General features: G+C 38.4%; 3 protein-coding genes across 4 annotated transcripts; 2 read left to right on the top strand and 1 right to left on the bottom strand.

Moving 5' to 3' along the window:
• Positions 1–130: 130 nt before the first annotated feature.
• On the top strand, positions 131–3,095 carry LOC113682077 (uncharacterized). 2 transcript variants are annotated; one of them, XM_089208578.1, is made up of 3 exons: positions 131–264; positions 1,043–1,480; positions 2,383–2,595. In XM_089208578.1, exons 2-3 carry the CDS (start codon positions 1,116–1,118, stop codon positions 2,411–2,413), a joined length of 396 nt encoding a protein of 131 aa, XP_089064704.1. In that variant the 5' UTR covers positions 131–264; positions 1,043–1,115; the 3' UTR covers positions 2,414–2,595. The 2 variants fall into 2 exon arrangements, with proteins under 2 accessions (XP_089064704.1, XP_089064703.1); XM_089208577.1 differs by lacking the exon at positions 131–264 and adding an exon at positions 757–899 and having other exon boundaries at positions 2,383–3,095.
• Positions 3,096–3,914: 819 nt separating this feature from the next.
• On the top strand, positions 3,915–5,163 carry LOC113682076 (uncharacterized). The gene is made up of 2 exons (XM_027199225.2): positions 3,915–4,407; positions 4,887–5,163. Exons 1-2 carry the CDS (start codon positions 4,055–4,057, stop codon positions 5,029–5,031), a joined length of 498 nt encoding a protein of 165 aa, XP_027055026.2. The 5' UTR covers positions 3,915–4,054; the 3' UTR covers positions 5,032–5,163.
• A 1,374-nt stretch (positions 5,164–6,537) lies between these two features.
• Positions 6,538–15,274, bottom strand: LOC113682035 (UV radiation resistance-associated protein). Its single transcript, XM_027199185.2, has 19 exons — positions 15,109–15,274; positions 14,474–14,606; positions 14,021–14,055; positions 13,789–13,852; positions 13,574–13,671; positions 13,060–13,149; positions 12,885–12,950; positions 12,515–12,549; positions 12,306–12,411; positions 12,018–12,099; positions 11,867–11,911; positions 11,389–11,473; positions 10,788–10,875; positions 10,591–10,660; positions 10,069–10,234; positions 9,625–9,703; positions 8,860–8,948; positions 7,725–8,377; positions 6,538–7,617 (listed from the first exon to the last, which is right to left on the bottom strand). The coding sequence occupies exons 1-19, from the start codon at positions 15,163–15,165 to the stop codon at positions 7,409–7,411; spliced, it is 2,250 nt and encodes a 749-aa protein (XP_027054986.2). The 5' UTR covers positions 15,166–15,274; the 3' UTR covers positions 6,538–7,408.
• Between the last annotated feature and the right edge of the window lie 17 nt (positions 15,275–15,291).

The following is a 15,291-nucleotide window of genomic DNA, read 5'->3' as shown; positions in this document are numbered from 1 at the left end:
GGGAAAATCCTTGCTTCCGTATTTCACACAATTCCTGGATTAAAGCGTGAAAAATACCCCTGTGACGGTGTCGGCTGAAAGAAATTTTACAACAATAAGAGACTATTTCCTTTGTTTAGTTGTTCTCAAGGGACACCCCTATTCACGTCAGTTGGTTACGAATAGTTTATAAACGAACATCGGTCGGTTTCAAGTAATCTAACTTGGTTCTAAGCCAAGGAAGGTGGTTAACAAGCTAAGCGGACTGCACTTGAAGTTGTTCAGGTTGTATTTGCCAGTATATTCGATTTACACTTAGAAATAATCTTCGGTTCTTTTTTTTTCGTTTCTATACAGTCTGCCAGACTTGAATATAAGCCACCAGTGAGGCTTTGGTCGGCAGAATTTATAAACTAGTGATTTTCGTGGCAAAGGAGACCAGGCACGCCAAGTAGCTAGAATCGTGGAACGAGTAAATTTTCAGCACTCTTGGTGACTTTCGTGTGCGAGCCGAAGCCCTTGACAAACCACATTGACGTCACTGCTCTTTTTACTTTTGGCGGGTTAAAGAGACCTTTGTCAAACACATTCTGAGGAAAGAAAGCGAACGTCTTTGCAGCCGGTGACCGTTTTAGTATGGACGGAGAATATATATATAAGCCGTTTTCAATATGACCGGAAAACGCTTTGTATTTCTACGGCGTAATGTACAAGATGTTTCGTCGCGTGCGAAATGAGTTACGGAACTGTAGTCATGTGGCTCTCCAGGGACTTTGAGCTCCACTGGGATCTGAAAGAACGGTGTGGCGATCATAGTGCCACGGGGCAAGAAAGTGAAAATGGCTTATTCCTCTCCCCTAACTTCGTTCGTCTAAACGATCCCACAAGTTCTCTAATGTGTTCAGAGTCCCACTTAAACGGTAGGAAAAATTTCATGTCGAACTATTTTGCAAATGGCAACTCTTGTGATTTGACCTAATCCGGTCCAACGGGTGTGACGTAATTTGTAAACAAACGTTTCGTGATTCTTGCCCAAAGGTAACGATCGATCTTTCACTTTTAGAGAGCGACCAAATGGTAAAAGCAGCCTCTCGCGATCCTGAATCACACTACCGCAGGCAGTTCCCTCAAATAGCATGGCTATTTCAGACTACTTGAAGGGATTTCGTGAACCCATGTGGACAACAATTGAGATTGATAAATTCTGGCGAGTTTTGCATCCATACCTGGATCAATTACTAAACGGCGCAATGCCTCTACCAGATTCCGACATTGATTTTACGTCCCTGGACCCGGGAAACGAAAAGCACAAGCAACACTGTATCCAAATCATTCACCAATCGATGTGGAAAGGAAAATACTCTCTCTCAGTTGCTAATATAAAAGCAATCAAAACTTTCTTTCAAGACAGCGCCGTACGTGCCAACAATAGCCACATTAGTGTTTCTGATCTACTACGCGAATTGAAGAAAGCATTTGAATACAGACCCATGACTTACAGGTAAGCTTCTCGTACTAGTAAGGAGTTGACTGTAAATTCTGCGTATCAGCGACTAAAATCAATATTTCTGCTATTTTGTGCGAAAATCTTTGTTTTGAAAGAGCGTCACTAATTGATATGACAAAGGTGATAACTAGACGATTTTTTTGTTGTGAGATTTGTTCACCATTGGCTCTGATAACATATCTGGTAGGCCGAAATTACGTAAACAGAAGTTATTAGCAGGCAGGAAATGAGTTGTGCTAAGGTGAAAGTAACTCCAAAAGTTAGCATCTCTCAATAACCTAAGCTGATAAAATGATTCTGGAAGAAATATTGGCTGATGAGACAGTTAGGGTAACGACAATTGTCATCGTGTGGATTATTTGCAATTTTCTCACAACAAAGATTCTAGTTTCACGATAAGACAATAAAGCCGCGCATGAAATTCAGGAATATAGGTAACCTTTCTTTCTTTCCAACGACCGTTAGCGTTCTTATTTGCACAAAAACGTGAAAACGATGAAAGGCTTTCAATCGCTTCCCTTGCAAGGTAGTACTGCAGTTATTTTAACCTTTCTACACCGATTTAAAATTAATTTCCCTTCAATCATTAAACGATCTTTTAGGCCTAGTTCAAACGTCGATCTTTACATGTACCGAACCTAACGTTTCTATTAAGTACATGTAAAGATCGACGTTTGAATCAATTAGGATCGGCAGATTTGTATAGACGTTTGAATCAACTGCCGCTCTTAATTATTCGAGTCGACCCAAATTGCAATTAGGTTCGGTACATGTAAAGATCGACGTTTGAACTAGGCCTTACTTTCCCAGTAAATCTGCACCATTTTCGCCTCGCTTTATCAGCCATTTATCCTCGTTTATGTAAACTCACGTTTCACTACTTTTCTCCCATTTAGTGTCGATGGTACTCACAAGTACGTCGCGTGATGATTTACCCTCACAGGAGTTTCACGCCATAAGTTATTTTTTTAAGAACCACAACAAAGAATGTTTATAGCCTAAAGTGAATGTAAATAATGCAACACAATTTGTCTCAGCCTTCCCAAATTATCGCAGAAACGAAAAACGTGACATTGATAAGTTGTCTTCTAATCAGACGCAGCCAGAGGGTTTGAAGATTCGAGAATTAATTGAATGTCTTAAATTTTTCGATCAGATAAGCGGTATTGTCGTATCACAATAAGGGTGTTAATTATCTCCTCCTTCATGAATTTCCGGTCTATGTTTTAGAGACACAAGTGGACAAAACAAAAAAAGGGACAAAACAAAACAAAAAAACTTACTCCTTCCCAAGCCATGCCCGAATAATAAATAGATTTAAATGCTCTCGCCGGATATCCAAATTAATGAAATGACCCGGAATAGACAATGGCTGGTTTAATGCATTGTTTATGATAATTCGCTCTGACGAAGGGCTAACGCTCGAAACGTCAGCTTTGAATGAAGACACAATTTTAGTCGATGTAGTAAATTACCAAAGTAATGGATTGTTATACTAATTTTAGTTTATCATTTGAAAAAAAAAGAAAGGTAAAATATTCGAACTGACGCAATAATTTAGAAAATTAAAATTTAAAATTGGATTAAAAAATATATTTAAATTGTTAAATTGTTTATGTTTTTACTTTTGCGACTTGTCTCGAGTGAGATCAAAACATGGTTTAATTCAACACTGTGTTAAAAAGTTCGGCTTGAGACAGGAACCATTGTAGACTGTTCCAAAAGTAATCCTCTCCCATTTACACACTCACTTGACCTCGATCGGAAAATCGTGAAACTAAGTGAATGCATCTGCTACACGTCTCAAGTCTTCTCGCCCAGTCGTCCTCTCTTGGTAAACAAAGTGCATGAGTGAACCTTAAAGAAACTGGTTAATTGTTTTACAAAAACAGTGGTTATAGCGTGTAGATGGCAATTTGTTTCAAGAGTGATGTTTGAGTCAGGTTAGCCCACGGGCATTTCGGCGCTCTCTTGTGGTGCGAATCTTTACTAGTGCGAAATGATAACTGCAAGCGCTGCAGGCTAACAGATGATAAAAGTTTTTGGTCCATCCATATTAATATCCCTAAAGTAAGTCGACACGGCATCGTGACACTCGGAAGTCACGGTCGGCGGCTCTCGTGAAGCCGAACTCTTCCGAACTAGTGCAAACGTGATCTTTGACTGTTTTGACTTCAGGGGAAGAGATGTTATTTCCCAAATTGCAAAGTTAAATAACGGAAAAGTAATAATTTTATTATACATAGGGAAAGAGGCGAAATAATTTGCTTGGACAACAATTCTTGTAGCGTGAACTGAAACCAAATCAACAAAGTCCGGGTGACACGCGAGAAATTCTGTTCACCTTATCTTTCTATCCGAGGATCAGCATATTTTACCGCGAACAAAAGCGTAGAATTATGACCAATCACAAGAGAGAATTCTTTACTATAGAGTAAACAAATAATTCATTTGGAAAACACTGCAGGTCCGACAGCCTAAAACGATAAGCTCGCTGTAAAAACCGGAAAATATTGCAATTTTGTAACTTTTAGATCTGCAATCTCGTATTAACCAAACGAAGAAAAAATGGCGATTTATGATTGTCTCAAACGACAGCAAGATCCAATTTGGACTCACTACGAGGTGGAAAAATTCTGGGATGTTTTGCGGCCGTACCTAGCTCATCTCCTTACCGGTGAAATGCCACTTCCAGATTACAGCATCGACTTCACATCTTTGAGCTCAAACAGCGAAAGAGACAAGCAATTCTGCATGGACGTAGTGCACGGCTCTTTATGGAGAGGAAAGTACTCGCTTGCAGTAGCAAATTTGAAAGCCTTGGAGGCCTTCTTTGATTGCACAAACAAAAGCTGCGAATGTAACATTGCAGATCAGCTGCGTTTGCTGGAAGACGTTTTCAAACGCAGGCCTTTGGAAAGGTACGTTTAAAAAAAATCATTGCTATTAACGCGTTTATAAACAGCTACTGTTTTGCATGAGATCAGAAATAAGTACGCTGAGTGGAAATAAGAACATCTAGCTATAAATGATTTATTAGGATCAAGCAATCTTTTAGTTTTACCTTTCTAAAAGAAATGCGTATTGCTTAATAAATTATTCATCATTTTACTTCTAACTCCTTTGCATGTAAACACTTCAGACAACGACAGAGAAAAATAAATAGACATTAGGGGAAAAAAAAGAGAGAGAATTTTAAATCAAAAGCCGTCGCTGAAATTCGTCTGTTTGCGTGGTCCGTTATTTTACAAAGGTTTTCTAAAATGGGGAAAACTGTAATTTATTTGTATTATGTGAGCAAGGTTCCCTGGCTAAATTAAATTAATAAATTAAAAAAAATTACTCAAACTTTATGAGATTTTGCTTTTTTTACATTTGTCATAAATACTCTGTCTTGCAGGCGTCATGTCTTGCCGCAATATCCAATGTACTTGACGAACTCCATATCACTTTCCAGTTGTAAGATGTCTGTTGCACAGTTACGTAATCAAAATATCCCTGTTTTACACTGGCAAGAGTTATTCACGTCTCGGCACCGGTTGTAAACATGTCATCTCATCACCGTAACGTAACGTACCATAACACTACGTAACGCAGGATAACATATCTGGATCAAAATTAATTTACACCATTGGAACGGAAAACAGATCTTCAGGTTAAGTTCTTGCTTAGCAAGAGGTGGTGGAAATGAGCTTTATCTGTCAGTTTTTCACCTGAATTTTAGATGTGCGTTAATTAAAATTTTAGACTGTCTGACGCGACAAAATGGTCTGATAGCTTCCCATATGTAAATTACAAAAAGCATGGCGCCCAATATTTTCAATTTTACTGTAAATATACGATGTAATGAGATCAGTATTGTTAAAAAATTGTATTACAGCGGCCGAAACATGAAAGCAAACGCTTTTGCAAGCATTGATTCAGCAGTGAAGTGGTGAAAGATTTCTAAATATAGTAGTTATGTATATATATTCGCTGATGTAATAGTTGAGAGACCGCTATATGCATAGCTAAGAGCTGACAGACTCAACGCTTGAGTTTTTTGAAAGTACTTTATAAATTTTTTTAAGCTTTCTTAATCAATTTAATTTTTTAATCTTAAGGATCAATTTTCGGTTCAAACATTTTCATGATATCATAGTACATCACGGTGTACGTAATTTTCTATTGACGCAAAAAGCTTTGAAAAATTTTTATTACTGCCTTAATTTCTTTCAATAAAGCACAGTAACGTCAATTAAGTGTACATAAAATACTATTTGCATAATAATTAGAGAAATTTGGAAATATCTGAGTAATTGTTGGATACCTTAGTATTCATGAGTTACTACTCTTGCCTTTGTCATTAAACAGAACTTTTGGTTCTACGGGCTCAGTCCCGAATACAAGGAGAAGTTTGTAAAAAAGAAACTCCTAAAATGCCTGATTTCGAATGCTGCGTACACTCCAGGGTTCCTTTGCAACTTACTTTCATCTCTTTATTACGCGAAATACACTACTCCGACCTTGAACATAACCAAATGTTATTTCCTTTTTAATCTAGGCTATTGTAAGGGTAAGCTGGAAGAAAGTGGGAGAAAGGTTGGGGGAGAGGGGGGGGGGGGGGGGAGGGGCGAAATCGGACGTGGGAAGCACGTGGACGATAATGGTGAACCGGAGCCAATTTCTGGTCGAATGAACGACATATTTTGAAGGATCAGAGCGCAGGTTAAGAGTAAGGAATTTCATAAAAGTAGAAAACCCATTTCCAGGTTGACTAGAGTCTCATTACCAAACGAGGCTAAGTTTGAGAATGAGTCATTTGCATGCGGATCGAATCACATGGTCAAAGGAAAGGTCTAGGATTGTTTTTGGCATCGAGGATGATACGTCTCACAGAAAACACGAAAAATTGTAAAAGATATCTTTCGCTCACAACACAAATATAATGCTTGGCGATATTAACATCCCCGGCCGAAACCACATGAAACTCTAACATCGCCAACCGTCAAGCAAATTTTACGATCTAAACAAACAAACGGAAGAACAAACAAGTAAATAAGTAACAAAAACAGTTTCAAAGTTCTGTTTATTCAGTTATCAATATATTATTCCACAGTAGTCACAGAAATACCAGAAACAAATCAGAAGGTGTAAAGAGTTTAGGAACAAAAAATCCCTAGTGCCCAGGCCACCACTTATACTAGATCCATGAGACACCATCCCGAGGTGGGTAAGATTGGACTCAATGAAAGACATAAAATCACAAGGAGAGGGGGAATGGGTCAGACAGAAAGAAAATGTTCACATCTCCTAAATAATATGTGTTGGTTTATGGATCTGTCCTCAATGCAGGTCTTCTGTTCCATTTAAGTTTCATTCATATTCGCTAAACAGTCAGAAAAAGAGATTAATAACCTTAGCCACCAAGAACTTAAAATTTCCCCAATTGTTATTACTTTACCACTATTCCCTTAGAGTTCCCTCAGTTTCGTTATCATATATCAGATTTCTTTGCAAAAACAGGTCATTTTCTTTACCTGGAAAAAGAAAAACATTTTAAGAATTCAACCAACTAATCTGTTTTGGCATAAGAACTTCTGCCAAGAAATAAAAGCGACGCTGCATGGATTGACGCACAAAAGTTCCGTGGCGGTGTCGCCTTAGACCAGAATCCTCATTGAAAAATCATATGGCCACATTATTGGGGAACGGGACCGGAAAAAAGAACAGGCAGTTTCTGCGTTTTTATTTTTTTCTGTACCATTCCCCAATTATTTTCACTGTCTGGTTCCAAGCTAAGAGAGGTTGAGATTTGAAATTATTGTAAATTAGCGACATCTTATTTTATTAAAAAAAATTTCATCATATGAAATCTTGGAAATTGCTAACGGGTATAATTTTTGTGTACAACGCACACATCTTTGAAAAAAAATTCCGTTTTCATCTTAAATCTATATCTCCATTTTCGCAGAAACTGTCGAAATTAAGAGATCCCTCCACATCGAACAAATAATTCCTTTTAGCGCGAAGTTCGTCGTTACGGAACAACGGTTTATCAGATTCGCTTGGTTTGTTCAACACATCGCCTTTACCGCTGCTGGTGTCTCCTTTCACAGTAGAGGGTTCCCCATTGGGGGCAGAAGAGCCAACTACAACAACAAAATCAAAAAAAAAATTCACATATTACAGCGTTAAACGACGCACTTATTGGCACGACCATCTATATCAAAGCGATCCACTGTACCATTCGCCTTACCTTGTCTCGAACTTTCGGAGTGTTGACGACCAGAAATATCACGTTTTCCCGCACTTGAAATCAAGTTATTAACAGTACCACCCGCTAGTTTAGATGCGACTCCTTTATTTACAATTCCGGTATCCATACTGTTATTCTTGACCAGCTTTCGTTTCTCCACATTCGATGGTCTGTGGCCCTTCAGGGAGAGTGTCCTTGGAGATTTAGTCTTAGTATTTTTAGTGTCTTCGAGTTTAGTGGTTTTTTTGGAACGCTGTTGTTCGAGAAACTTTAAATGACTCGTTCCTTGCGCGGGTATGTGCAACAGTGAGCTGTCTGTTAAGGAAGCAGTAGCAACCTTCCCGCGATCATCCGACACAGGCTTTTCCAGCGAGTCAACCGAATCATGTTGAGTTGGTGGATTCGGGTCATCTCCTTTCGTAACAGTAGTTTCTGCATTCGGAACAAGATTAACTTGCGCTGCACTCAGAGCTTCCGGCATAACAGACTTCGCCTCGGATCTGGAGGCACTCATTGTCCTAAGAAGAACATCCTCAAGTTTGGGATTCGAAGGAGAAGATTCTCCCGATTCACCGGATCCTGATGTAGGTGAGCGTTTATGGCTGTGTTTCAATGGAGACTTCCGTATGATTGTGAGAGGTGCAGATTTTTCACTGGGAGAAAAATATTAACCATTAGCCGCAAAAAATTACTTCCACCTGAAGAATGTATCCTGAAACAATCAAGCAAAAAAAACCAAACAAAACAAAAGATAGTTTAGTTGTTGATACGAAGTGCGATTGAAGCTGAGGTGAAAAACGACCTAAAATCATCCTCGTTTTTCCATTCTCCGCTACTGTCCCGCCATTTAATGTTTGGCTCCGTTTTACTAACTGCCAACAAAACTGAAACAATTAAACAACAACATCAAACTGAAAAAAAGACGCTTGTAGCTTTGCTACATGTTGTCAGCTTTTCCTATGGAAAAAAACCTTTGATTTTTACCAAATATGCAAAAACCAAAGTATCCCTGTAGGAAAGCTACACACAGCATGTGTTTAATAACGTAACATTACTTTTAAAACTAGAATGCACTCATTCCAGTGTGGACGCATTGCATACCTATGCTATTTACCTATGCTATTTTTTGGCTAACCTTGTTTGGAACTTTGTTTCCAGCAAGTCTTTAAGATTAGGTAGAGTATTGCGCAGGTTCGGTGTCCCCAAGCCATTGAACTGACGAAGCTAAACGGTTGCAAAGGAAGGATATGTTAAAATCAAAGCAGGGTTGTTATTTTTTGTCACGGTTCTACACGATCTCTATAGAACCACAGTACATTTTGAGCGACTGTCGTAAAACGAAACCCAGCGAAATCCGCTGACCAATCAGAACATGGTAAATTTGAACAATTTTCAATAGTGTCGAAAGTAATTTGTGATGGCTTTGGTTTTACCGTGATTGGTTCAGAATACTTGCGCCATCCTCTCAACCAATCAAATTCAAAACTGAAAACATTAGCGACTTGGTCATTCGCGCGCCTCAAGAAGTTTACTGTTTTCACTTTGATTCCTCATTGGCTGATGACAATGCAAAGCTTTATTGTGATTGGTCGCTGGGATTTCATCTGTTTTGGCTTCTCCACACTCGATTGTAAACTGCAATTTCACGAGGAACCAAAGAAAGCTTGGGTTAGTTGTTTTAGGGTGTAAGTTGTGAAAACTACCTCAAGGGCAGGAAAACAAGAGCGACCAAGTCACCATTGGGGTTGGTTTTGCATATGATTAGTAAAGAATGACGCTTGAGATTTTCTGGACCAATCACTGACCGCTCTAAATCAAAACCAATGATATCCCAGATAGTTTTCTTTCCACATTCAACAGAAAATTGCTGTAACGAATGCGAGTTACTAAGAAACTTTACCTGGGCTATATTCTTGTTTAAAAGAAAAGTACCATAGTAGAACTGAATTTTTTCTTTCCCCTTATTATACAACGGAAACCTGAAAAGCAAAGAAGGAGAACGAGTCATCCATCGAGCCACTCTACAAGAACATTCTGAGTCACACCCGGGAAATCTTGGACAATCGACATCGAACGCGTCGAGAAACAATCACGGCATCTCAAACTTTCAAACGGACTACTCTCGCTACGAGGCGAGAGAAAAGTGGTTTTGCCTTGCTCATTGACTTGTTGCAAGAAATTGACAGCTTCCATAATTAGCAAGGAAAGTGGTTTAATATTTATCGATGGGAATGCCTTGACCGCCCATAAAACTTGCAAAAGATTGCCCTCAAAAAAACACCAAATTCATTTTTTCATCGCAAGCTAACAAAACCGCCTGCCACACAGACTACTTTGTACTCACTGCCTCTCCTTCTCTGCAACTTTTTCAATCGCAAAATCCATAATGGTGGATCTAGAGCCGCGAGAATTCATGGGATATCTCAAAGGTAGATCCAAGAATTGAGCTATCATACACACCAAGTGACACGTGTAACCAAGGGCAACCGACAGGGTCTCGTCATCCATGGCTGCAATTAGGTAGATATCGTTTAACTTTTTGACCCCTAAGAGTGACTGACATCTAAATTCTCCTTACAATATCACCCCTGAATCACACATAAAGGTCACGAGAATAAAGGAATTGATCATCAATTAAACAGCTCTTGATTGTTGAACAAATTCTCCTAGTAGGCTCCTTAAGAAAATGTACGGAGAACAATATGGAGAATATGCATACTGATGTTAGCGTGTAAACGGTTAAGATCCGTCGAACCCGCTCGCGGCAGTTAATGGTGATGAGTGACTTTTTACAATCGTTTGTCGCAAAAATGAATGTTTACTCTGGATGATGGGAACTTGAAAGCGAGGGGTTTCCTTTTCTCACCTTGGAATTCGTCTGATTCGCAATTAGGAAGCCGCACGCCAGAAATTAGGAATTCTTTTGATTTCTTCAACTGCAGAAAGACCAAAACGACATCAATTGTCAGCAGTAAAACTTAAGATTTTTCTATCTGGCAGCGTATTTATTGAATGAGCAGATTACTTATGTAATTCTAATTGCACTCAATGGTTATTCCTCACCTCAACAATGGGGTAGATTGTTATCAGCTCAGAGATGAGTTGTCGTCGTCTCATATTCATCTGAGCAGTCACCTTAACGAAAGCTTCCCTGCAATACCAAAAGAGGTTGGTATTAAACACGACCGCTGAAGTGACTCTTCCATGCATGACGATTTATCGAAACCAGTGCTAAGGCAGATCTCAATCACCCCACAATATCCGCGTGGCACTCAGACCGACAGCAGTTAGCAAGTATAATCAAAGGGTTACTGGGGAAAGGCTCCATAGAGTGTTAGAATTTTGACAAAACGTGCGTGAAATAATTCCCTAATTTGACGATACCATTTGACCGCTGTACCTTTTAATATCAGTTTAATATCCTTTAATCACAAATTACGCTCAAAACTATGGGGTTTTTACTGAGTAATTCTACAGAAAACTCCAAGCAGGATAAGCTGCCATGGTTTATAAAAACATCGTCAACAGTTCTTTTAAGGAATTACTCATTAGAACGACCTCAGCACATGATCACAAATCAATGACCTTGAGAGTTGTTTATCTTTACAATTTAGACCTTATGTCTGCATGAAGTGATGGAAGCAGATACCTTTAACATATTTACCTTTTTTCTACGTGTGCTTGCTTATGTTCTCTCAAACAAACTTTACTAGAGTCCAGTTTCTCTCTGTTCCTCCTAAGGTTCATTTCTGTAGAACGACAAATTCATGGGGCGTAATACAAAGAACATAACTTACACAAGTGCAATGAAACACTATGATGGGGGGGGAGGGGAGGAGAAGGCATGGATCTAAACTTTGATTGAAAAACATAGAATTGTTTTTCACTGCAAATAACTTCTCGACTAACCTTTCACTCGCAGTTACACGTCAAACGTAGTTGAGTTGCAATATGCGACTGCCAGAATTTTTGCATCAGACAAGAAGTTAACTACCCACAGGTCTGATGGGTAATCAGCTCCAAACCCCCCTGATCCTCCCTCTGGACTTACCACTAATGGTTACTAGGATAGAGGGCAAAGATATCCACGGATATGGATCAAATAAAGTCACTTTTTTGTTGGAAATTTAAACATTACTCACCTCTTTCCTTCAGTTTTTCAGAGACACTCTTCTCCTCTGCCCCTTCTACAATTTGCAAAAAATATTACTTAGTTGACAAAAATGTATAAATTTCCCTTTTTATAAAAATGTCAGAAACATTTACTTGAGAAAGCTACATGTACATAAACACCTTTCAACAAGAGTTTCTGTTTTAACAAGCACTCCTCTCTTAAAAGTTTGATCTTCAACTTCAGCATCTCCTCTTCTGATAGCTGCCACAAAAAGGAAAGGAATTTTAATTACAACTGATTAAAAAATTGACAATTTGGTTTTAAAAGGATCTCCTTGGCAGAAAGCATGCTGAGTCCACTACTGTCATACAGAACACCATTCCATTAAAATAAAAAATATATAGTACAACATCTTTTTCCTGTATGGGAAATTATCTGGAAATTTGTGCCCAAACTTTAATACAAACCTGTGAAGTAGACTTGATGTCAGATTCAACTTTGCATAGGATGGCCTGCCGCACATCCCTGACTGACAGCTGAGACTGCAGAATGGCCTTTTGTACTGTCTGTAGTCTGAGGAGAAGAATCAAGATGGCCTTCGAATTAATGCACATATACCATATTAAACAAACCATGCTACACAAACTTTGAAGTACATGTTTAAATAAGGACATACCTTTGAATAGATGACAGTTTACAAGACGTTTGAACCTATGAAAAGAAAAGCCCTATGAATACATGCAAAAACACTGTGTGGCTTTCAATGTAGTTAAGGCATGTCATCAACCAATTCTGGCTCATGTTAGTAATTGACAGAAAAGGATTATTGTCAGTAAAGTCTACATAGGTAACTGATATGAACCACTCAAAGTAATGAAAACAAAATTTTATTGCCAGAAACTCTTCACAAAGATCCTGTCATGTCACAGATAATGATCCTTCATTCTGGTGATGCCATATTAACAATTTGGTAACTGTACCTTCCACCTGATCTCAATTGATAGAGTCTTCAGTTGTCAAACTTACTACATGTGTTGCTCACATACCTGGTCCACATCAACTCTAATAACATCTTTTCTTTTCACAGCTGCAATTTCACCACTGCCTGCAGTCTTAAAAAATCACAAACACTTGTGATTTTATGTGCAGTCTAACAGAATTATTGCAAAATTTGTGTTCTAATAGAATTCAAGTGCTGAGAGATCATCTATTCCAGCTTACCTCTTCTTTTGGCAGGCAGTTAGGTACACTGTAATACCCATCAATGAGACCAAAGATAACTGTGTTCTGTCCATATTTGCTGGACTTCACCTGAAAAGTTCATCAAATTATAGCATTGTTATGAGTTAAATCAAAAGGTTCCGCTTCAGTGGTCAAGGGGCCTGTAATAATTACAATTATTGTCATTGACTATCCCTTTTTTGTTTTTTTCTGACATGTATTTCGTTATAACATGAAGAGTCTAGGAGGAAATACATGTATCTACTCCTCCTTGACAAAATGCCAGTCTATAGCTGGACACCCCCCCCCCCCCACTGCCCTCTAGCTTTTAGTCAAGTCTCCCAGACTGCTCATCGGGAGTTACCCAATTTGCTCCTTATCAAGGGTCACTGTGAGTGTTGAGTGTTCTGCCTGAAAAAATCACCAATAATTAACACTAATCATGATATAAAGAAGACATACTAAGTTGACAAAATGTTTTTCTTTCAAATCATACACACTGTTATCAATTTACCTGTTCTCCAAGGTATTGCAGGGATGGCAAATGAACCTTCCACTCAATAATAAGTTGAAATGTGTCTTTTTGACCTCCCCATACTCTAACAATGACAGCTGACATTTTGATCAAGGAAAAAATAACTTCACCATGTAGAGCTACACACAAAAAACTAAACAGGCTCTACAATGTATGCTGATCACTAGAGTGAAGGTTTTCAGAAAAAAGGATACAAGACACAGCACCTGATTGTTGATCTTTCCATGAAGATGGCTCAAAACTAGCCCATGTTGGATTCTAATTTGTGAATAAAACATTAAGAATAGAAATTATAATAATAATCAAGCTAAATTAAAAACAAAGACCAAGTGATTGTATGGACTGCAAATCTAACAATCAAACTAAATATGAGAAGGAAACTGGCTGTGGGAGAGAATGAATGACAGTCATATCTATATTACTCACCAGTGAATACTTGATTTTCTCACTGGTATAGATAGCTATGCAAGAAACAAACAAAAGCATAAGGATTTTGGACAAAAATTTGACCTTTATGTATACAAAAATTAAAGGAGAAGAGTTTCATTTTGAGGAAAGTTGAGGCAATATACAGAATGGGGCAAAGGTACCCAGGAAAAGGAAAAGAAAGGGTAAGAAATGGAACCTTCTTGACAGCAGGACGTGGGTGAGAAATCTGAAAATGTAACATTCAATAGTTAACAATCTGCTACATTCTGCAATAAATAACAGGAGATGAGAGTTACATGACTGTATGGGTGTGCAAGGTGAAGGAAGAGGGTTATGGCAAACTGGAGACTCTCACCTGTTGTTAAATGCAAATATTGAATAAAATGGTTAAACATAAAAATTCGAACACACAAGCAATAAGAATTAAACAACTATTCTAAAAACAAAAACCTTTCTGATTTCCTTCAACACTATGCAAAGTGAAGTATGTTTCCAGCAGGCAGTCCAGCAAATCATCTCCAAAAATGGAAAACTTTGGAATAATTTTTCGAACAGAGATGCTTCTTAGGTGTCGCAGTCGCAGCTGTAAGGTAGAGGAATAGCTAAATCAAGATTCGTAGACACGTACAGTGTGCCAAATATGGAACAAAAATATCACAAGAAATTTTTAGAGAGTTGCGATATTACACGCGTTTCGAACTTCTTAAAACAAAATATTTAGATATCGGTATTTGGACAGTTGATTGATTTAATCGGGGGGCTTAGCTGATATCCGCGTTCGAAATTCAAATTGACCTTATTTCAATTCACCCACAGGATTAATAATAATTTTAAATGTTTATTATAATTGTTGCAAAACTGATACGAACGGGCAACGATGACAAGGCCAAGAACAACAGAAAGAAGGCTTCGAAGATGAAAATAAGATATTGCATTTTTGCGTGGTTGCAATTCGATCAAGATAAACAAATATTGTATAACTTGGAGAACGCATGGCTTAGGTTGCACTACTTGAAGCTTCGCAGGAGACTTCCTAACTACTGAGGAATAAAATTATATACCTGTAAAGAAAAATGTACACGAACCTGTTTTGAACTAAGATCAAAATGTCTCACTCTTCCAAGACTTTCTTTACTGGCCATTCCAGTCGTGCAAACTCATCAAGACTCCATTGTGAAACAAGATCAATTGGTCAGTCGAATCACCTGACTGGCCGAATCGCCATGTTGAAGACGGAACAACATGTAACAGCGCCGCGCATACTTTGT

The sequence above is a fragment of the Pocillopora damicornis genome, chromosome 6 (genome assembly GCF_964200805.1).
Source record: "Pocillopora damicornis chromosome 6, jaPocDami1.2, whole genome shotgun sequence".
Classification (NCBI taxonomy): Eukaryota; Metazoa; Cnidaria; class Anthozoa; order Scleractinia; family Pocilloporidae; genus Pocillopora; species Pocillopora damicornis.
Note: the sequence above shows the minus strand (reverse complement) of the source record. Positions and strands in the feature narration are given on the sequence as shown.

Coding starts and splice junctions, on each gene's coding strand:
- LOC113682077 (XM_089208577.1), top strand. CDS start 1,116: ATGGCTATTTCAGACTACTTGAAGGGATTTCGTGAACCCATGTGGACA. Junction 1,481..2,382: donor TACAGACCCATGACTTACAG/GTAAGCTTCTCG, acceptor TCTCCCATTTAG/TGTCGATGGTACTCACAAGT.
- LOC113682076 (XM_027199225.2), top strand. CDS start 4,055: ATGGCGATTTATGATTGTCTCAAACGACAGCAAGATCCAATTTGGACT. Junction 4,408..4,886: donor AAACGCAGGCCTTTGGAAAG/GTACGTTTAAAA, acceptor TCTGTCTTGCAG/GCGTCATGTCTTGCCGCAAT.
- LOC113682035 (XM_027199185.2), bottom strand. CDS start 15,165: ATGGCCAGTAAAGAAAGTCTTGGAAGAGTGAGACATTTTGATCTTAGT. Junction 14,607..15,108: donor TTGATCTTAGTTCAAAACAG/GTTCGTGTACAT, acceptor TCTACCTTACAG/CTGCGACTGCGACACCTAAG. Junction 12,100..12,305: donor ACATCAAGTCTACTTCACAG/GTTTGTATTAAA, acceptor TTTTTGTGGCAG/CTATCAGAAGAGGAGATGCT.